We start from the raw sequence: 23953 nt of genomic DNA on the forward strand, positions 1-23953 counted from the left end.
GGTGACTGTGGAGGCCAGGCCATCTGGCGCAGCACCCCATCACTCTCCTTCTTGGTCAAATGGCCCTTACACAGCCTGGAGGTGTTTTTGGGGTCATTTTCCTGTTGAAAAATAAATGATGGTCCAACTAAACTCAAACCGTATGGAATAGCATGCCGCTGAAAGATGCTGTGGTAGCCATGCTGGTTCAGTATGCCTTCAATTTTGAATAAATCCCCAACAGTGTCACCAGCAAAGCATCCCCACACCATCACACCTCCTCCTCCATGCTTCACGGTGGGAACCAGGCATGTAGAGTCCATCCGTTCACCTTTTCTGTGTCGCACAAAGACATGGTGGTTGGAACTATAAGATCTCAAATTTGGACTCATCAGACCAAAGCACAGATTTCCACTGGTCTAATGTCCATTCCTTGTGTTCTTTAGCCCAAACAAGTCTCTTCTACTTGTTGCCTTTCTTTAGCAGTGGTTTCCTAGCAGATATTCTACCATGAAGGCCTGATTCACACAGTCTCCTCTTAACAGTTGTTCTAGAGATGAGTCTGCTGCTAGAACTCCGTGTGCCATTGACCTGGTTTCTAATCTGAGCTGCTGTTAACCTGCGATTTCTGAGGCTGGTGACTCCAGTGAACTTATCTGCAGCAGAGGTGACTCTTGGTCTTCCTTTCCTGGGGCGGTCCGCATGTGAGCCAGTTTCTTTGTAGCGCTTGATGGTTTTTGTGACTGCACTTGGGGACAATATCAAATTTTTCCCAATTTTTCAGACTGAATGACCTTCATTTCTTAAAGTAATGATGGCCACTCGTTTTCCTGTACTTAGCTGTTTTTTTTCTTGCCATAATACAAATTCTAACAGTCTATTCAGTAGGACTATCAGCTGTGTATCCACCTGACTAATGCACAACACAACTGATGGTCCCAACCCCATTTATAAGGCAAGAAATCACACTTCTTAACCCTGGTAGGGCACACCTGTGAAGTGAAAACCATTTCAGGTGACTACCTCTTGAAGTGTGACTCTACAATTTTCATAGTCATGAATATAAAGAAAACACTTTGAATGAGAAGGTGTGTCCAAACTTTTGGTCTGTACTGTGTGTGTGTGTGTGTGTGTGTGTATATATATATATATATATATATAAGATTCACTTGAAAGGTGGATATAGGTGACCAAAAGATTGGTATCCAAACTGACGTGACAAATAATTTAAATATTAGAGTGATAATCTATAATGAGATGCAATGCGATTCCGAATTGCAGAAAGTGGAGAGGAAAACAATGGGAAGAAAGTGAGGTATACAAAATTCCAAAATCTATATATTAGTCCAAATCGTACAACAAAACAATATTCCAGTGCAGGGTTATGTGCGATTATAATTCCAATATAATAGTCCCAAATCGCATGAAGAAAAAGAGTGCTTCAGTGCAGATATTTGATAGTGCAAATTCACAGCAGGGGTGACTCATGCATCTCCAGTGCCTCTTTGAGTGTGGCCAGTGTGGTGGGTCAAGGTGCTCCCCACTCTCCCAGGACTGCACTTACCAGATATGGGAACCCCTACAGGGGCAATGCGCCTGTATTACAAACTTAATATGGCTCCAATATCCCTAAATGGTCATTAGGCGGTTCCTCTGGTTAATGGCATCAGTAGGGGTCCTATCACCCTAGGGTAGGTGTGGGCAATACTGGGGGTCCTGTGCTGTGTGTTCTCAATGGCCAAGTATGGTCCGGATAAACATATGAGGAAAGAAACTCGTATAGTGCAGTACTGTATTAAAAACCTTAAAGTTTAATGGTAAAATGTACTCCCTTATACAACAAATCAGTCAGGCATTCAAAATCGGTTAGAACCGGGAGGTCTGCCGCGCTGTAATAGTTCTGGAACGCTGTGCGCTCGACGCGGTCCGGAAGTGCGTTCCAAAGGGCGGAAGTGATGCTCTACGCGTTTCGTCATAAAGACGTCATCAGGAGTAGCGTCACTGTGTCAACTCCCGCCTATAAATACCGTGGAGCAACCAAGAAACTAAGGACCGGCCAATCAGATAATTAAGGGCCGCGGCCAATTATATGTGACGGATTTTGTTGCCGGATAGAAAAAGTCAGAAAAGACAAAACACGGACACTCTATTAACCGATCAACATACATCTAATATATGAGGTAATTGGTTGCCGGGTTCAATGGGGTTTAAGTATAGGCTCTGACTAGACCATACAAGGACAGGTACCTTTTTTTTCCTTCAACCACTGTGTGGTCATTTTTGCTGTGTGCTTTGGGTCATTGTCATGTTGGAAGGTAAACCACCTTCCCATTGACAACTTTCTGGCAGAAGGCAGCAGATTTTCCTGAAGAATTTGTCTGTATTTTGCCCCATCCATTTTTCCTTCTATCCTGACAAGTGCTCCAGTCTCTGCTGTAGAGAAACAACCCCATAACAGGATATTACCACCCCCAATGTTTTACTGCAGGAATGGTGTTATTTGGATGGTGAGCTGTATTTGATTTTTGCCAGACATTTTGTTTGGTGTTGAGGTCAAATAATTCAATTTTAGTCTCATCTGACCATAAGGCCCTGTTAACACCTGAACGTATTTCAGCTCGTAAAACGCTCATCTCTTAAGTCTCAAAACGGCCAACAAGCAAAATCCTATTAATTTCAATGACCCCTGTTCACATCTGAGCATTTTGTCTCCTGAAGCAAAATGCCTGAAGCTCAAGAAAGTACACAAGCTTCTCTTTTGGCAGATTACAAGAGTTTTTGTTAGACGTCAATGCCTGCCTCCAAACACCTGCAAAAAATGCCTGAAAAAAGCCCAAAGAAACTCCAGAAAACGATATGCTCAGGTGTGAATGGAGCCGGACACCTTTTTTTTGGATGTTATAGGATAAAACAAAATATGTGTCTCTCTTCGTTTCAGGCTGCAAAGCAACAAAATGTGATTATTTAAAAGGGGAAGGATTATTTTCTATACCCACCCATATATATATATATATATATATATATATATATATATATATATATGCATATATATATATATATATATATATATATATATATATATATATATATATGTATATGTATGTGTGTGTGTTTTTATATATATATATATATATATATATATATATATATATATATGTATGTGTGTGTATATGTATTTATATATTACAGGTACCTATATAGCGCTGTCAATTTATGCAGATATATATATATATATATATATAAACAATATATTACCAAAAGTATTGGTACGCCTGCCTTTACACGCACATGAACTTTGTCATCCTAGTCTTAGGCCATACGATTCAATTTTGAGTTGGCCCATCCTTTGCAGCTATAACAGCTTCAACTGTTCTGGGAAGGCTGTCCACAAGGTTTAGGGAATGGGAATGTTTGACCATTCTTCCAGAAGTGCATTTGTAAGGTTAGGCACTTATGTGGACGAGAAGGCCTGGCTTGCAGTCTCCTCTAATTCATCCTAAAAGTATGGCATAGTTAACCCCCTCCCACCTGGCCAATGCAAATGGCCATACGGGAGCCTCCTTGTTCCGGGGGGACGTGCCTGTACATTACCTCATTGTGGGCATTGGTGAGGGGCCACCGGACACAGCGGATCCCAGCTCAGAGTATAGGGCTTCTGTGATTGGCCCTGTACCATGTGATCACTGATATGATTTAGCAAATCTAATTCATGAAACGCTTCAACTGCTTCCTCCTGTCGTCTGTTTTGTCCATGATGTCTGCAATGTTTGGATATATTTTTACTCAATAAAGCCCAGTGTTTACCTTCTATGTTGGAGTGCAGTCAAAACTTATTTTGTACAATGTGATCACTGTGTTCAATCACAACGGATCACATGTAAACACAAGCTTCCAGCTGCAGCCTGTGAAATGTCCCCCAACCAGCTGTGAGAGGGGAGATAGAGAGTGTAGTGCTGTGCACTGTACTACACACTGAAAAAATCTGACACGGATTACTGTCATCAGAGCAGTGCAGTGTCACTATGGTGACAGTGTACTGTTCTAGTTAGTGATCAGTGACACTGCATGCCATTGCAGCATACAGTGTTTCTGATCATTGATCAGAGAGGTATAATGTCATCATAGTGTTTTTATTTTTTATCATAGTGACACTGCATTGCTCTGGTGACGGCGATTTTTTGTTTTCTTTTTTAAATGTAAAAAAAAAAAAACTAAAAACTAATTGGAAAAAAAAGATCAATTACAGGCTTATTCACACTTGTGAATGCTCTTTGAAAAACGATCTGAATGTGGATCCTTCTACAAAGAGCGATAAACAGTTTTGACCCCCTTAATGCTTGACTACTCCACTGCAACCGTGCCCATTGTGCCGGATTTGCAGGGCAGTAACAGCGAGCCCCTGGGTACAACCTAATGTCCTACAACGGAAACGGGAAGAATAATTCCTGCTGTGGCTTGTGTACACCCCCAGCTGCTACCTTCCCATCTAAAGCAAGACTAGGTAAGGGGCGGGGAAAAATACAGCTAAGCTACGTGAAGTTACTGCTCCTTAACCACAAGTCAAGTGTAAACCAGCCCTTACACAATCACCACACTAGAATAGCCTCACCAGTCTCAGTGTTACCATAAGACTTCATTTACATGGGGAATATCGATATGTACCCGTGCAGGGAAATAAATGTATTTACATTCATCATTTTCCAAAGAATTTTCCAAGAAATTGTGGGATAAAATTACAACTTAAAACAATTCACCATGCCCTTTAATAAATACATTGGACTGTCTACTTTCCAAAAAGGGGTAATTTGAAGGTGTTTGTACTATTCTGGCATGTTGGGGCCTCAAGAAATTAGATTGGTAGTCAGTACATCAGGACTGATCAATTTTCAAATATAGATGCCATAGTTTTTAGACTCTATACCAGGGGTCTTCAAACTTTTTAAACAAAGGGCCAGTTTACTGTCCTTCAGGGTTTAGTGGGGCCAGACTGTGTTCAGTGTGAGTAGAATTTTCCCGGCATCACTGAGAGTAAACACTGCCCCATCATTGGTTTTAGCAGGAAGAATGGTGCCCCATTGTTGGTTTTACCATTTGGAATAGTGCCCTATTGTTGGTATTAGCTGGAGAAATAGTGCCCATGGTATCAATGGGGAGAAATAGTGCCCCATCTATGGTGTCAGTGGAAGGAAGGGTGCCGTATTAATGGTGTCAGTGGGAGGAATGGTGCCTCATCATTGGTGTCAGTTGGAGGAAAAGTGTCCCAAGGGCCGGATAGAGGCAAATGAAGGGCTGCCTCTGGCCCCTGGGCCGCAGTTTGGAGACCACTGCTCTATACCTTTCACACAAACAAAATAATATACACTTATCTGGGTTTATATTTACCAAAGAAATGTAGTACTATACATTTTGGCCTAAATTTATGAAAAAAAGATTTATTTGCAAAATTTTATAACCGAAACTAAGAAAAAGTTTTTTTTTTCTCGTGGTGAATAAATACCAGATGACAGTGCCAGTAATCAGGTGATTAAGGAGAAAAATGATGGACTCTTGAAAGTCACAGTGTGAAATCTTTAGTATCATTAGCAACTAAATAAAATGTATGGTTCTTACTGAGAGTGAGTGCATGTGGGGAGAGGTGTAATTCCACAACCTGGATTCAAATAGTGTGACCCAAAGTCCTAACTTTTTTCATGGACAAAATCCACATGATAGAAACAGAGATGAGTGAAGGCCTAAAAAGTGGCCCATCAAACCTTCCCTATTTTTATTTTTTTAACTAACTGACTCACTACCGCTGCTGAAAATATATTGTGTTGAATTACACCTGTTGGTGCTTATAAAGTGCTAGGCTCAAGTTCTGGAATGCGAGCTCCATAAAATGCCTGTTTATAAGTTTTTTGCAACCCAGATGCCCAAAATGACAGAATGCTAACACTGGCAGATTACAACTCTTCCTAGTATTGTTGCATGCTTACCTTGCATATCTCACTTACTACATGTTTCTTTCGGTCCATCGCTATCAAATAAACACTCTAGATGGTATGGGGGTGATAACAGGATGTATAGAGATTTGCCAGTTAAATTCATCTGAGACTTGAAGTATTTCTAAAGGCAAAAGGTTTAATACCTTATGTATTCTCTGCATTAAGATAAAAAAATTCTAATGTCTGTGCCTCTCCCTCCAAACACCTGTCACCACTATCAATCCAGCCCTGTCCTGGTGCCTTCTGCTGTCAGTCAAATCCTTTTAGGGGGGAGCAGTGTTCAGGGCCAAGCTGCGCTGTGTGTGTCCATGGATGTGCACAGCCTGGCTCAGGAGAGAGCCTGCATGAGTGCCCCCATAGCACACAGCTTGCTTTGGGGACACTCTGAAGAGAGAAGGAGCTGAGAGCGCCTTCAGGGGACCTCAGAAGAACAGGGTTGGGACCACTCTGTGCAATACTATTGCACGGAGCAAGTATGTATAATGTGTTTTATTATTTAAAAAAATACTGAAGGTTTACAATCACTTTAGGGGGCCTGAGCTGTAGGAGAATACTTTTTAAAGTATGTGCTGCTTACATTTGGTGCAAATATTATAGTGTTGGTGCTGCTGAGTACCACTTGGGTCCTGATAGCAGGGGAGGACTGGGGCAGGGGGGTCTATATATATATATATATATATATATATATATATATATATATATATGTCGGTATGTATTTATATGCAGAGTGTAAATATATAATAAATGCTTTTTAATCTTTCTAATGCTGAATGTTCTTTTATGCAAACCTTAAATGTGTGCAGGGCAAGCTGTTCGTTCAGTTGCTGTTTTATTATTAGTAATGTAAAATTGTCAACCTCCTTTACTTCTGGGACATTTACAGTGTGTTTTAATAGACCAGCGGCTGAACTTTACAGATGGTTGCATGCACATTTTATGTGGATAAACATGCATAGTAAGAAACAGTAGATTCTCTGCTATATTGTCACAAATATGAAACCTTAAAATACTTCCTGTTTTCTTTGCAGGATTACAAAGACAGAGGACAGAGGATACCCATCAGCAGAAAGAGAGGATCGTTTATGTGACAACAAACACAAGCCGACAAGTAAATCCTCCGAGATCTCAGACACAGCGAATGTACCCCAAGAAAGCAGGGCAAGATCTGGGACCCTCCCCAGTGATTACAGATTTGTGAATGAAAATGTGAGGTATAGAAGCAAAGACTTCGGCTATTCAGCTTCTCCTATTTTGGAAAATCAGTCTGACAGCAAGAATTTTCCACAAACTAGTGAAGGAAACCAGTGGCAAGATGCGTTGCCTGTGAACAAGAAACGGGGACCAGCACCTCAAAGACCTCCTCCACCCAAGCTTGACAAATACTGGAGGCAGAGCGGTTCTTCATCTTCTCTTGCCACTTCCACCGAATCCTTACTGACAACAGCACAAGGGAAAAGTGTTCCTCCTTATTCTCCTGCAAGCCTAGATGCCGTTAAGCCTGAGACGACGCCTGGCCACAGTCCGGGGGTGCCTTCGGATAAACACTTAAGTGTCCCTTTGCACAACCCCCAACTCTCTGGGTCACTGGAGAATGTTGGGCAGCACCTAGAGAAAAAAAACAGCAATTCTGAGCCTGAAAGGTCTTCAAAGCCTTGCTATCTGCAAAAACCTGGGATGGATCCTTCACGATCACCTTCACCTCAGTTTGCTCCACAAAAGCTTACAGATAAACCTCCACTCATGGTTCAGGATGAAAACCAGGCCAGGTAGATATTTTAAAACCTAACCGTAACCCGTCAACAACATTTTTAACAGTCTGTGTTTCCCAAAGCTACCAAAAAGGTTTAAACTTAAAGTAAAATTCCAGTCTAACATTAACTATGCCTAAAAATGTTCCTTCCCCCTTCTGGTACTGATCCTGCCTAAACTGTGTAAAAAGAGGTGTATAATTACAAGTCTGGTCACATGATCCTTCTACTCTGCTTTGGTGAGTGGGAGTGCCAACAACGGCTGGGAGATGGGAGCCTATGAGTGACGTCAAAGCTCCCAGAACTCCCAGATGTTGTCAACCGCTCCCTCCTCTCCCCTGCAGCTGCTACTCACTAACACAGGGGATCATGTGACCGGAGCGGACTATAAATGGGTAAGTATACAAATTTTTTAACACCGGTTAGGCAAGATAGGTAGCGTGAGGGGTGGGGGTGGGGAACATTTTTAAGCATAGTAAAAGTTAGTTTTGAATTCCACTTTAAACATAAAGTTAAAGTCTAAGCTTATTGGGAGCAACATTTATCCTAGAGTTGGGCTACTGTATAAGCAATAAATGAACATGTGATATTGCTGAACAAATATTTACTATACACTGTATTTAAAGCACAATTTCACTTTTGTTGAGAGGAAAAAAAAAACATAAATATATATAGACACAGTATCTCACAAGTACACCCCTCACATTTTTTTAAATATTTTATTATATCTTTTCATGTGACAACACTGAAGAAATTACACTTTGCTACAATGTAAAGTAGTGAGTGTACAGCTTGTCTAACAGTGTAAATTTGCTGTCCCCTCAAAATAACTCAACACACAGCCGTTAATATCCAAACCGCTGGCAACAAAAGTGAGTACACCACTAAGTGAAAATGTCCAAATTGGGCCCAAAGTGTCAATATTTTGTGTGGCCACCATTATTTTCCAGCACTGCCTTAACCCTCTTGGGATTGGAGTTCACTAGAGCTTCACAGGTTGCCACTGGAGTTCTCTTCCACTCCTCTATGACGACATCACTGAGCTGGTGGATGTTAGAGACCTTGTGCTCCTCCACCTTCCATTTGAGGATGCCCCACAGATGCTCAATAGGGTTTAGGTCTGGAGAAATGCTTGGCCAGTATATCACCTTTACCCCCAGCTTCTTTAGCGAGGCAGTGGTCGTCTTGGAGGTGTGTTTGTGGTCATCAGCATGTTGGAATACTGTCCTGCGGCCCAGTCTCCGAAGGGAGGGGCTCATGCTGTACATGGTTCCCTCAATGAATGAACTATAACTCCCCAGTGCCGGCAGCACTCATGCATCCCTAAAACCTTGACACTTGCACTACCATACTTGATTGTAGGCAACATACACTTGTCTTTGTACTCCTCACCCGGTTGCCGTTACACTCGCTTGACACCATCTAAATCAAATACGTTTATATTGGTCTCATCAGATCACAGGATATGGTTCCAGTAATCCATATCCTTAGTCTGCTTGTCTTCAGCAAACTGTTTGGGGGCCTTCTTGTGCATCATCTTTAGAAGAGGCTTTCTTCTGGGACGACAGCCATACAGACCAATTTGATGCAGTGTGTGGCGTATGGTCTGAGCACTCACATACTGACCCCCCACCCCTTTACAGCAATGTTGGAAGCACTCAGATGTCTATTTCCCAAAAACGACCTCTGGATATGATGCTGAGCATGTGCTCGCATCTTCTTTGGTTGACAATGGCGATGCCTGTTTTGAGTGGAACCTGTCCTGTTAAACTGCTGTATGGTCTTGGCCACCATGCTGTAGCTCAGTTTCAGGGTCTTGGCAATCTTCTTATAGCCTAGGCCATCTTTATGTAGAACAACCATTCTTTTTTTCAGATCCTCAGAGAGTTCTTTGCCATGAGGTGCCATGTTGAAGTTCCAGTGACCAGTATGAGAGAGTGAGAGCAATTAACACCAAATTTAACACACCTCCGCATTCACACCGGAGACCTTGTAACACTAATGAGTCACATGACGCCGGAAAGGGAAAATTGCTATTTGGGCCTTATTTGGACATTTTCACTTAGGGGTGTACTCACTTTTATTGCCAGGGGTTTAGACATTAATGGCTATGTGTTTTTATTTTGAGGTGGCAGCAAATTTACACGGTGTGTGTGTGTGTGTAAATACATTTGTATGTATATATACAGTGGGTACGGAAAGTATTCAGACCCCCTTAAATTTTTCACTCTTTGTTATATTGCAGCCATTTGCTAAAATCATTTAGGTTCATTCTTCTTCCTCATGAATGTACACACAGCTCCCCATACTGACAGAAAAACACAGAATTGTTGACATTGTTGCAGATTTATTAAAAAAGAAAAACTGAAATATCACATGGTCCTAAGTATTCAGACCCTTTGCTGTGACACTCATATATTTAACTCAGGTGCTTTCCATTTCTTCTGATCATCCTTGAGATGGTTCTACACCTTCATTTGAGTCCAGCTGTGTTTGATTATACTGATTGGACTTGATTAGGAAAGACACACACCTGTCTATATAAGACCTTCCAGATCACAATGCATGTCAGAGCAAATGAGAATCATGAGGTCAAAGGAACTTCCTGAAGAGCTCAGAGACAGAATTGTGGCAAGGCACAGATCTGGCCAAGGTTACAAAAAGATTTCTGCTGCACTTAAGGTTCCTAAGAGCACAGTGGCCTCCATAATCCTCAAATGGAAGACGTTTGGGACGACCAGAACCCTTCTTACTGCTGGCCGTCCGGCCAAACTGAGCTATCGGGGGAGAAGAGCCTTGGTGAGAGAGGTAAAGAAGAACCCAAAGATCACTGTGGCTGAGCTCCAGAGATGCAGTCAGGAGATGGGAGGAAGTTGTAGAAAGTCAACCATCACTGCAGCCCTCCACCAGTCGGGGCTTTATGGCAGAGTGGCCCGACGGAAGCCTCTCCTCAGTGTAAGACACATGAAAGCCCGCATGGAGTTTGCTAAAAAAAACACCTGAAGGACTCCAAGATGGTGAGAAATAAGATTCTCTGGTCTGATGAGACCAAAATAGAACTTTTTGGCCTTAATTCTAAGCGGTATGTGTGGAGAAAACCAGGCACTGCTCATCACCTGTCCAATACAGTCCCAACAGTGAAGCATGGTGGTGGCAGCATCATGCTGTGGGGGTGTTTTTCAGCTGCAGGGACAGGACGACTGATTGCAATCGAGGGAAAGATGAATGCGGCCAAGTACAGGGATATCCTGGACAAAAACCTTCTCCAGAGTGCTCTGGACCTCAGACTGGGCCGAAGGTTTACCTTCCAACAAGACAATGACCCTAAGCACACAGCTAAAATAACGAAGGAGTGGCTTCACAACAACTCCGTGACTGTTCTTGAATGGCCCAGCCAGAGCCCTGACTTAAACCCAATTGAGCATCTCTGGAGAGACCTAAAAATGGCTGTCCACCAACGTTTACCATCCAACCTGACAGAACTGGAGAGGATCTGCAAGGAGGAATGGCAGAGGATCCCCAAATCCAGGTGTGAAAGAATTGTTGCATCTTTCCCAAAAAGACTCCTGGCTGTATTAGATCAAAAGGGGGCTTCTACTAAATACTGAGCAAAGGGTATGAATACTTAGGACCATGTGATATTTCAGTTTTTCTTTTTTAATAAATCTGCAACAATGTCAACAATTCTGTGTTTTTCTGTCAGTATGGGGTGCTATGTGTACATTCACGAGGAAGAAGAATGAACCTAAATGATTTTAGCAAATGGCTGCAATGTAACAAAGAGTGAAAAATTTAAGGGGGTCTGAATACTTTCCGTACTCGCTGTGTATATATGTATATATGTATATATATATATATAATATTTATTAAATACATTTAGTAAATTGAAATGCACATTCTTGCCTGATTTGTTTTTTTTTTTTTTTTGGGATGAAATGTGATGGGGACACATATAGCAATAAAAATACAGACAATGGTTCTAACCCCTCTCCATTATTATAAGAACATTTTACTGCTGTCAGTTTTTCCTCGCTGCCTTTCCTAACTCCCTGCATACAGGCAAGTGAGGAGGAATCTCAGTAAGGACACAGATGGGAAAAATAAGCAACAGAGTGTCTAACATTTCCCTATTCTGTCCAAAATTAAAACCTTTGGCTTGAGTTGGGCTTTAGTAACTAGATTAGTATGCTGATATTTTAACCATAATTGTGACTAAGGATTTCGCAATACAGAATCCAATTTCAAAATTGATGGCTATGGAAAATGTAGGCTTAGTTTAGTGCATTATTTATTAATACTTATCTAGTCTGCATATTGTACATATTTTTATGCTTACAGTGGAAAGGTGATCATATTTTACACCACTGTAAGTAATTGATAATGGGAAGCCAGTGCTGACACAGGATGCCTTCTGTTTCAAACTATTGGAAAAAATGAGTCAGGAAAATGATTATTTTTCCATCTGAAGGCAGACGCTATACAGAATGCTTCACACTTCCTTATTGACAATAAGTAGGTACCCATCGCTTTCATTGCAGTCTTTGACTTTCAAGAAATATGATTGACCGGTGTGTTCATGAGTACTTAGTATTACTGTTTCTGGAACCTCCTCTGTATGTGTGTGTATATATATGTATGTAAATTTATATATGTTTGTGTGTGTGTGTATGTATATATATAACACACACACACACACACATATATACATTTACATATATATATATATATATACACACACCACACACACACACACACACACACACACAGTGGATATAAAAAGTCTACACACCCCTGTTAAAATGTCAGGTTTCTGTGATGTAAAAAAATGAGACAAAGATAAATAATTTCATAACTTTTTTCACCTTTAATGTGACCTAAAAACTATACAACTAAATTAAAAACCACCTGAAATCTTCTTTGTGGTTGCATAAGTGTGCACACCCTGTTATAACTGGGGATGTAGCTGTGTTCAGAATCAAGCAATCACTTTCAAACTCATGTTAAATACTGTAGGAGTCATTACACACATGCCATCATTTAAGGTGCCTCTGATCAAACCCAAATAATGTTCAGCTGTTCTAGTAGGTCTTTCCTGACACTTTCCTAGTAGCATCCTACAGCAAAAGCCATGGTCTGCAGAAAGCTTCCAAAGCATCAGAGGGATCTTATTTTTAAAAGGTATCAGTCAAGAGAAGGGTAAAAAAATAATATCCAAGGCATTAGATATACCATGGAACACAGTGAAGACAGTCCTCTTTAAGTGGGGAAAATATGGCACAACGGTGACATTACCACGAACTGGACATCCCTCCAAAATTGATAAAAAGCCAAGAAGAGAACTGATCAGGGAGGCTGCCAAGAGGCCTACAGCAACTTTAAAGGAGCTGCAGGAATATCTGGCAAGTACTGGCTGTGTGGTACATATGACAACAATCTCCCGTATTCTTCATACGTCTGGGCTATGGGGTAGAGTGGCAAGGCGGAAGCCTTTTCTTACGAAGAAAAATATCCAAGCCTGGCTAAGTTTAGCAAAAACACATCTGAAGTCTCCCAAAAGCATGCGGGAAATGTGTAATGGTCTGATGAAACCGAGGTTGAACTTTCTGGCCATAATTCCAAAAGATTTGTTTGGCGCAAAAACAACACTGCACATCGCCAAAAGAACACCATACACACAGTGAAGCATGGAGGTGGCAGCATCATGCTTTGGGGCTGTTTTTCTTCAGCTGGAACACAGGCCTTAGCCAATGTAGAGGGAATTATGAACAGTTCCAAATACCGGTCAATATTGGAACAAAACCTTCAGGCTTCTGCTAGAAAGCTGAACATGAAGAGGAACTTCATCTTTCAGCATGACAACGACCTAAAGCATACATCCAAATACACAAAGGAATGGCTTCACCAGAAGAAGATTAAAGGTTTGGAATGGCCCAGCCAAAGCCCAGACCTGAATTTGATTGAAAATCTGTGGGGTGATCTGAAGAGGGCTGCGCACAGGAGATGCCCTCACAATCTGACAGATTTGGAGAGTTTATGCAAAGAAGAGTAGGCAAATATTGCCAAGTCAAGATGTGCCATGCTGATGGACTCATACCCAAAAAGACTGAGTGCTGTAATAAAATCAAAAGGTTCTTCAACAAAGTACTAGTTTAAGGGTGTGCACACTTATGCAACCATATCATTTCAGTTTTTTATTTTTACTTCCCTCCACCTAAAAGATTTCAGTTTGTTTTGTAAACAGTTGTACAGTTTATAGGTCCCATTAAAGACGTTGTTTATTTTGCAACCTGAAAGAGAAACACATAATGAGCTAGTATGCATTGCATACTAGCTAATTATGAAATACTTACCTTAGAACGAGCCCCCGCCGTGCCGCCCGCTTACCTGTATGACGGGCGACATGTCCAGTCGCCCGTCTTCCGGGATCGCGGCATCCGGCCATCTAAATGGCCGGAGCCGCAGTGACGTCACTCCCACGCACACACGCGGGAGCCGACGGTCACGGCACGGGGCTCTGAAGAAACGGCACCAGCGGCCGTTCAATCAGAGCGCATGCGCCAGTGACGTCACTGGCTGCATGTAAGGTAAATATCTCCTAAACGGTACATGTTTAGGAGATATTTACAGTACCTATAGGTGAGCCTTAATATAGGCTTACCTATAGGTACAAGTTGCAGAGGACAGTTTACTTCCTCTTTAAAGGTGGAAAACGGTTTGAAATTATTTATCTTTGTCTCATTTTTTACATCACAGAAACCTGACGTAGACTTTTTATATTCACTGTATATATATTATGTTTTAAAGTATAGTAAACTTTAAGACTTTTAACTTTTTTTTTTTTTAAGTATACCAATATGATTTTGAGAGGCAGCACTAGGCAAATGACAGGTTTTTGCACAAGCAATAAATGGCGTGAGTCCAGCAATGCTTCATTGCCCAGCTTGTACATTAGCTGAAGATGACTCCGTGACATTGCAAAAAATGTGGTCACTGGAAAATATTGTGGTGGAGCTCAGGTCTGCCTCTACCCGTGTGCTAGGCTCCCCACTACAACAGTCCCACTCTCTGGTTTGAAATTCTTTTGGGTTTAGGGGAGCACCTGACACTCCCATAATGCTGTGTGTGGTGTCTGAGCAGCCGATGTCTGGGTCAAGACACATGGGGCATCCGTACTGCCCATATCAGTATGTTCTTTAATTGCAATGATCTTTTTTGAGGGAATCCAAGAGGTTCACAGCAGTGGCCAGGAGCAATTAGATTCAAGCACCCATTGTTTCTGTCAAACGGGGCCCAGTTTCAATAACTGGTTAGCTTTAAAAGATTAGTCTTCGATTTTACATTTACAGTATTGTCATTGTGCTGTGAATAATGGCAGAGCTGTACTTTGGTTGACCCTTTTTTTTTTTTTTACCGTAGCGGTTTTTGCTATGTATATGTTCAGAAGGAAAGTTGAGCTGGAAACATGGTGCCTTATATTTTTGCTATCGTTCCATGTAATTTTATAAAACAAAACCTAGCATTTAGATCTTGTGACATTTTAACTGTAGTTTATGTGATATTGTGGATGCCTTTCTAAATCCAGTTTGTTTGCATGGCAATTGCAAAATGTTTGTTAGTTCTTTTTATAAATACCTCATCCGGTATTGTAAAGTAAGGCAAAAAAATAATTTATTTTTTATTTTTTAGGATTGAACGAGTGATCGACAACACTACAGTGAAGATGGTCCCCATCAAGATTGTTCATTCTGAAAGTCATGCAGAGAAGGAAAGCAGGAATAACTTGCTGAGTGCAATTGAGCCTTCTGCCTTACACACTTCTGTTGGTAAAGATCAACTTAAGACTCTCAGCATCTCTGAACAATCCTATTCTCGCTTTTGTGCTTACACAAGGCAAGGGCAGGATCCAGAAGAACAGTCCAAAATAACAGATGGTCAAGCAGTCATGGAACCCTCAGAAAACATAAGAGATGGAGCAGTCTCTTCTCTTCTAAGTAATAACTCCAAGAGCAAGGATTTGATTTATGCAGACTTGAAATCAGAAGAATTGGTAAGAGAAATAGTAGGTAAAGACAAGTCTCTTGCAGACATTTTAGACCCTAACACCAAAATGATGACAACAATGGACCTCATGGAAGGAATATTCACAAAGGATGAAAATCTCCTAGAAGAAGCCCAACAACGCAGAAAGCTACATCCAAAGGTTCCTTCTCCAAGACCTCCAGATGAAAAGTATGTACATTAAAAAGCTTCCACTGTGTGATGCATTTAAACATGCTTGTTTGGTTAAATGTCAATGGTCATGTAGTAAAAACAATTGGCTTTTTTTTTTTAACTTTTGGCATTCACTAAGGCTCCGTTCACATTATAGCGTATGGATCACGGGCAGAACCGCCGCGCTTCCGCCCGCGATCCGGAGATTATTGCAAATCTCGGGACGCCTGTGCGTTGCTCGTTGATTTGCAATAGACCCCCAAACGCTGAGCAATGTTGCCGCGATTTCCTCCTGCCGAATCGCGGTAACATCGCGCAAAAAAAATCGCGGGACGCAATACGATCCAAAGAAGCTCTTGTACTTTTTTGGTCGTAATGCGTCCCGCGATTTTTTTTTTGCGCGATGTTACCGCGATTCAGCAGGCGGAAATCGCGGCAACATCGCTCAGCGTTTGGGGGTCTATTGCAAATCAACGGGCAACGCACAGGCGTCCCGCGATTTGCAATAATCTCCGGATCGCGGGCGGAACCGCGGCGGTTCTGCCCGTGAGCCATACGCTATAATGTGAACGGAGCCTAATGAAATAATAATAAGGTTACATATCTATATGTATCATTTTATGTGCACACAGATAACCCAGATTGTTACACTTTATATACAATCTTCCAAGATACACTAAATGAGCAAGAGTATCTGGACACCCCTCTGAACTGAGTTAAAGGAGAAGTATAGCCAAAGCTATAGGTCACAGGAGTGTAGTCCAAGCTAAAGTCCGCTGTCGGCTGACGTCACTCAGCCGGTCAAGGCTTTGAAATGATCCTGACCATATGGTTGGGTTACATCCAGAACCCTGGAACGGATTCTGACTCAGCCTCTCGGCAATCCTCTGAGAGCCTAAGCCAGTCCCTCCACAACTCTCTGCTCAGAGCGAAGGGGAGGACTGAAGGATCAGCAGTGTTTGATCGCTCAATTCAAACAGCAGAGGACTGTTCCTGCATCCACCTAGGTGAGTATACTTTTCCATACTTGTCTTTTAATATGTTTCTATTAAAAGTAGCTGGTAATTCTACAGCATACAGACATGCCCTTTTCTCTTCCACCAAGACTATGCCTCTGTGCACTAATACAGATCCATTCTGTCTGTCTAGTCTTAGGGCTCTTTCACATAGGCAGTAAGCTTACTGCCCTCTGAAAAGCAGTTCAGTTGGTGGCACTACTGCCTCTTGACATGTTTTTTTGGCATCCAATGTATGTCCACTGTCACTAAAGAGCTTTGTGCCTTCTTAATGTGACACAACTACATACTTCAATGTAACTCCCTCAGAGAGATGGGCTAGCTGAAAAGTTAAAAAAAAAAACATTGAGACAGGTGTTGAAGAAGGTGGTGAATAAAAACAGAAATAATTGTGATTGTCTAATACCTAGATGATTGCTAATCCCCAATAATCCACAGGGTTCTCTTCCTTTAACCACTTTACCACCGGAGGATTTTGCTGTCTTACGTCCAGGCCACTTTTTGCGATTCGGCACTGTGCGACTTTAACTGACAATTGCACGGTCGTGCGACTCTGTACCCAAAACGAAATTTACGACCTTTTTTTCCCACAAACAGAGCTTTCTTTTGGTGATATTTTGGTGATATTTGATCACCTGTGCAGTTTTTACTTTTTGCGCTACAAACAAAAAAAGAGCGTAAATTTTGAAAAAATAACAATATTTTTCACATTTTTTTATATGAAATTCCCCCCCAAAAAAATGTAAAAATCAAAATTTTTTTACATTTTTGGCCAATTTGTTTTCTGCTACCTATGTTTGGTAAAAAAAAATCACAATAAGCGTATTTTGATTGGTTTGCGCAAAAGTTATTGCGTTTACTAACTAAGGGAAAGATTTCTGTCATTTTTGGTGTTTTTTAACGAGTAATGGCGGCGATCTGCGATTTTTTTTTGCGGGACTGCGACATTGCGGCGGACAGATCGGACCCTTGACTGACATTTTTGACACTTTTGGGGGTACCAGTGACATTACTACAGTAATTAGTGCTATAAATATGCACTGTTACTGTAAAAATTACACTGGCAAGGAAGGGGTTAATTTTTTTGGAGAAGGAGGGGTTAATGTATGCCTGGTGCTTACTAACGTGTGTGGGGGGAGGTGACTGAATGACACAGGGACAGATCGCAGGTTCAGCTATGCTGAACCCTGCAATCTGTCACTGTCTGTCACTTAGGAGATCCGCCCGCTTTGTTTACACAAGCGGGCGGATCTCCACCCTCGATTCCCCGACGATCGGGGAAGAGCGGCGGTGATCACCGCCGCTCCTCCCCTGGCCCGACTCCCGCTGTGACTGAATACAGCGGGAGCGAGCCTCCGGCGGCGCGCGTGCGCCGCCCACAAGGGGAGGAGTCCAGCGACGTAGGTCTACGTCGCTGGACGGTAACTAACCACTTTGCCGCAGTAGAGCTCGAGTGAGCGATCGGCAAGTGGTTAATTCACTGTATGGGAGGCACCCACGCTGACTTTTGAACATTGGCAGAGAAAATAGGAAAGTGTGAGTTCCCCTCATAGAAGTGTAAGTGAGCATGTGGTGCAAATGCAAGACAGAATTGTGCAAATAGTGCCTATTGTAAAGGAACATTTGGCCCAAGCCCCGTTGGCTCAGGAGATTTCTAATCATTGGCTCAGGTGAAGTGATTGAAAAAATGGGTGAAGTAAATTACAAGATTAGCTAAATGGGAGGATGGAAACCGGAGCAGATATATCATGTGAATCTGCTAAAACCTTGGAAGGATAAGGAATCCTCAGTCGCTGGGACGACCCCAATTCCCTCTAAATCTAATTTGGTATATCCTGAAGCTGGGATAGCAGAAACCTTGTCAAAAGATAAAGCTGCTTACCTAGACAATGTTAACATCCATAGTGAAGATTGGGACACACATTTACCAAAGTTTCAGGCCATGTTAAACTCTATCCAGAAAGCAGGGGTTACAGACAATCCAAAAAAGTGCACCTTAAGGCTAGAGGAGGCAAAGTATGTAGTTTATACCCATGGGAGGGAGATACTAAAACCCCAGGTAAACCATGTAGACTCCATTCAAAATGACCTATCACCCACCAACAAGAAGCAGGTTTAAGCATTATTAAGCCGGCCATAGACTGATTGACATTAAGCTGGTTCAGTAGGATCTGGACAAATTTTGATCCTTCTACAGGTAGGCTGGCTGTACTAAAGTCAGTTCAACGATCGACCTCAGTACAACTAGCCTGTTTGTTTGTTTTTTGTGTGCGATTACTGCTACCAGCTATAGCCAGCAATATTAACCATTGTATTCTGGTGGAGGGGAAACCTTCCGCTTTCAGAATACAATAGTGCAGTGGGTGGGGGGTGGGTGGTTGAAGGAAAGAAAAACGCTTATGCAATTGAAAAGATGTTTCAAAAGATTGCAAACATGTTCTACTTACCGACTCTGTGCAGTTGGTTTTGCACAGAGCAGCCCAGGTCCTCCTCTTCTCGGGTCCCTCTTCGGCTCTCCTGGTCCCTCGCTGCCTTTGAGTGCACCCGCAGCAAGCAGCTGTGTATCCATTCAGACACGAAGCTGTGGTTCGGCCCTGCCCCTTCTCTCTCCTCATTGGCGGACTGACTTTGACAGCAGCAGGAGCCAATGACACCACTGCTGTGTCTTTGCCAATGAAGGGAATCCTGGACGACTGAGACAATCGTGGACATCGCTGGATCGAGATGGGGCTCAGGTAAGCATTAAGGTGGGCTGATGGGGGCTCCTGAACACAGAAGGTTTTTTTTTATCTTAATGCATAGAATGAAAAAAGTTAAATCTTCTGACTTTACAATCCCTTTAATGTATGGCCAGCCATAGGGATTGCTGGATATTACTGGTGTTTTATTCCCCATTGCTCCTTTGATAAGTTTGACAAAAAGTAAGGGGTGTGTCAGAATTAAGTGGTCCCCTGGTGTGGCAAAAGCTTTCAAGCCATTAAACATGCCTTGTGGTAAGCCAGTGTTGAACCCTTCTGACTTCTCGAGGAACTTTGTGGTCCAGACAAATGCATCAGATGTTGGGTTGGGATCTGTACTGTCTCAGGTATGGAGGGGGGGGGGGGGCAAAAATATTGTCCTTCTCCTCAGCAGGAAACTAAAAGTGGTCCTAAAGCCCTAAGGTTTTTTTCAGCTAATACATTCTCTGCATGAAGGCAAACTTTTTTTTTTGCATGTAGCTCCCTCAGTCCCCCCTTATACTTACCTGAGCTCAAACTCAATCCAGCAATGTGCACAAGAGCAGCAGCTCTCTCGGTTCACTCCCTCCTCAAAGGCTCAGAGTCAATCACAGCCTGTGAGGAGGGGGTGGGGCCAAACCACGCTCTGTGTGTCCGTGGACACACACAGCTGGCTCAGAAGCGAGCCTGCACAAGTGCCCCTATAGCAAGTGGCATGCTATGGTGGGTACTCAGCGGGGGGAACCAGTAGCCCTGGCAGAAGCCCCGAGAAGAGGAGTATCAGGGCTGCTCTGTGCAAAACTTTTACTACTATACCATGTTTGTTGTTTACTTATGAAGTAATTTTTGCAACCACTGAAAAACAATGCTTGGCAGTAAAGTGGGCTTTAGATTGCCTTTGATGCTAACGTTTGGGTTGACACTCTGAGATAATTACAGATCATGCTCCATTTAAAGTGGATGGCCCAAAAAAAGACCATTGGGAGTGCTTTGTGGTGGGTTTGTAGTGCAGGTAAACCACATTACGGCGCAGTTAATAATAAATGCTAACACACCATAACATACATAGACGGTGTGTTAACAAGATGCATTATAATGAATGTTGTAATTTAAACAAGCTCTAAATAACAATTTTTTTTTTTAGCACAGCTGAAATAGCTGAATACTTGAATAAGGAGATTAGAACACCATCTGCAGGCCGAATAAAAAACTGCATATTGTTAATAAAATGTAATATTGAGCAGGCTAAAAATAATCTTAAACACTATACATTCCCTTTTGTTTTAATTTTGTAAGAACAAAGAACAGTTCCTTCATTTTCCTTATATGCAGTGCATACCTTAACACCCTAATTTTAGCAGACAGAGTAATTGTCGGATCATTTCAAATGCTCATATATTTCCATCCATGTTGCTACAATTTCAGAAACCAGCTTAGTACTGCAATTAGAAAACAGTTTAACTAAACTCATGGGACACTACATTGTTGTGTTGGGTTAGAAAAATAATTTAGCTGTTGGATCATTAGCTAATATTCAGCTATCATTTCATGTTTATGGGATTATATTATTTCGAATAGCAGCACACCGCACACACAGAACATTTGAATGTATGGTTTAATTGTTGTTCTGTGCCAGAATTGTGGGTAAAGATGATAGCAAGCTATCAGAGCGACACCGAACCCTTTGTTGGCGAGACTGGTATAGTAAGTTTGTCAGTTTAATCAGCCACATTGTGGTATTTATATCAATTTATATAAACTTAATTGCCAGGCATTTTAATAATTGAGTTGAAAATCTGGTTTGTCTAGGCGAGTCCCTACATGGGAATCTACGTGATTCTGTACCCTTTATAAAAATAACAATAACCACCAATTATATTTACTGTACATATTACTCATATTACTGTTGTAAGCAATAAAATAGATGTATTGCGACTTTTAGTTTATCTAATACCGATACTAACTGCTGATAAAATTGCTACATTTGATACTGTCATAGCCTTTGGTAACTAGGACTATCACTATTTATAAATGCATGGCAGCATATACTTTAGGCTCGGTTCACACTACTGCGACCTACAGTGTGACTTCCTGACGATTTGTTGGTGACTTGAGTACTACTTTGCTGCGACTTTCAGGGAATACCTGGGTAATCCCCCTGCAATGTCAGATCCAAGTCACATAAATATAGATGAGGTGACTTCCATTAAAGTTAGATAAAAGTCACCTTGATATAGTACAGGAACCTTTTCTTAAAGTGACTTCAGTAGTGCTAATTAAGACTTCTCTCATTGACTGCACATGTCACGCGACTTGGGGTCTAACAAGTCGGATTCCTAAGTCGCAGCAGTGTGAACCGAGCCTTAAATTCCAACTGGACTTTCAGTTTACATCACCTAAATACATTTCAGGTGCATCAAAACAGCAGGGGTACAGTAGTATCAAGGGCCTATTAACACACACATTATTGCAATGAGCGGTAAGGAACTATACATGTGTTGGTGTGTTGTGGTGCAATTCATTTTAACTAGCACCCCAAATGCACATTTATCACAACGCACCACAATGAAAAAAATGCAGCAATCACTAAGTTTTTGTTTGTTCAGATGCTTTGCAGTCCAATTATTTTAAATGGGCTGCTTCATATACATGCATTGCTGTGCATGGCGCCACACTGTTAAGGAGCCTGTTCATATCGCATGAGTGTGGTATGAATAGGCCTTTAATTTTGCTCAAAAAGCTTCCACAGGCAAAATTATTTAAAACTGTTTTTCCCATGACCGCATGCTGCAGAAAGGGACCCTTGCTCTCTGTGGAGAAGCTCAGAGAGGTCTGATTTGCCCCCTGCTACTGATTGCAGAGTTCCAGCTCTGACTCAGCACGGACATGGGGGGACTGATGGCAGACCTTTGCAGACAGACCACTGCTTTCACATAGAGAGCAAGGGTACTTGTTTGCATCATGCTAACTATAGCTGCCCCAGGTGCACAGTCTCTGCATGATTGGTTTGCACCCATCCGCTGTCAAACTGGGACATGTAGATGAGTCATATAGCCACTGGGTCTCAGTTCACTTATATAGGCTGCCTGCACACAGCTCCCCTCTAGTCCTAAAAGGCTGTTCACCCGACTCTTCCGCCTGTGTGAATGAGCCCTTAAACTGACAGTTCAGTTGGGATATAAAGTGAGTGCAAAGGCAAAACATTTTTTAGTTTATGATAGAATACTGAAATGTTGGGGCCCTTGTCAAGTTTTGTTTTCCCTGTATGTGTCCTCACTGAGGAGATTCATCTCTCCATCCTGAGGGGAACTCCAAAAAAGGTGTCATCAGAGCAAAAAGTGAGGAAAAATCATCCAATGGGAACAGAGATTCCTATGACAACTCTCTAAGGTGGGAACTCCATTCACTTTAGAGACATTTTCTCTTATCTCCCCCGTTGCATCTTCCAGACAGGAAGTGAAGAGGCATTTCCCCAGTCGGACACAAGCTGCATAAAGTAAGCTGATAGTGGTTTTAAAGTGGTTTTAAAGCTAAAACATATTTTTTTTTTACCTTATATCTTAGGTCAAACTGAATCTGACTTTGAAATAGCCGCACAACTTTAAAATCACACGTTAGCTGACTTGGAAGATATCTGTGCAATTTCATGCCACAAGCCGCACCTCAACTTGCAAAAAGTAGTGCAGGTACAACTTTCGAAATCGGTGTCACTCCGATGGAGTCAAAGTTGCACCGATTTGACCACTTCCATTGCAGACAATAGGGTGGGACTTGTCAGATGGCATGACAAGTGACACTGGTGTGACCGAGGACTAAAGTGGAACTAAAGTCCCGCTGTAAAAAACCCATGAGGCAGGCTTTCATTTCAGAAAATACACACACTGTCTCTTCTGCAAAAAAAAAATATCCCTACCTGCCGCTCGCCATCTCCTCCGGCACTGTAAACTGAGCTGCACAGCTTAGCTTACAGTACCAGGCCAATCTTTGAGTGCTGGGATGACAGCCTCGTGCGCAGTGGCATCATTACCCACTGGCCAATGAAGAGACCAGAGGACCGGCACACAAGAAGATGCTGGGTAGTACGCTGGACAGGCAAGTATGGAGACTTTTTATTTTAATGCATTACCTGCATTAAGGTAAAAAAAAGTCACTTGTTGTGCCCCATCCCTCCAAACACTTACCTGAGTCCTGTATTGATCCAGCGCTGTGCCCATCGGCAGTTCCTCTCCCCTTTCTTTCCCTTCTCTTGCAGCAATGGGAGTCATTGGCACCTGCTGCTGTCAGTCAAATTGTTTGAG

At 42.1% G+C, this 23953-nt stretch overlaps 1 protein-coding gene across 4 annotated transcripts in view; it reads left to right on the forward strand.

The window, feature by feature from the left end:
* Positions 1–23953, forward strand: part of SHROOM2 (shroom family member 2) — a 373353-nt gene that overhangs the window by 311460 nt on the left and 37940 nt on the right. For all 4 annotated transcript variants that reach the window (XM_082245430.1, XM_082245432.1, XM_082245429.1 and 1 more), the window contains 2 exons: positions 6992–7729; positions 15398–15940. In XM_082245430.1, coding sequence (XP_082101556.1) covers positions 6992–7729; positions 15398–15940 — 1281 coding nt within the window. The remainder of the gene's footprint in view (positions 1–6991; positions 7730–15397; positions 15941–23953) is intronic.

Source organism: Pelophylax lessonae (genome assembly GCF_965119305.1).
Source record: "Pelophylax lessonae genome assembly, chromosome: 2".
NCBI classification, from domain to species: Eukaryota; Metazoa; Chordata; class Amphibia; order Anura; family Ranidae; genus Pelophylax; species Pelophylax lessonae.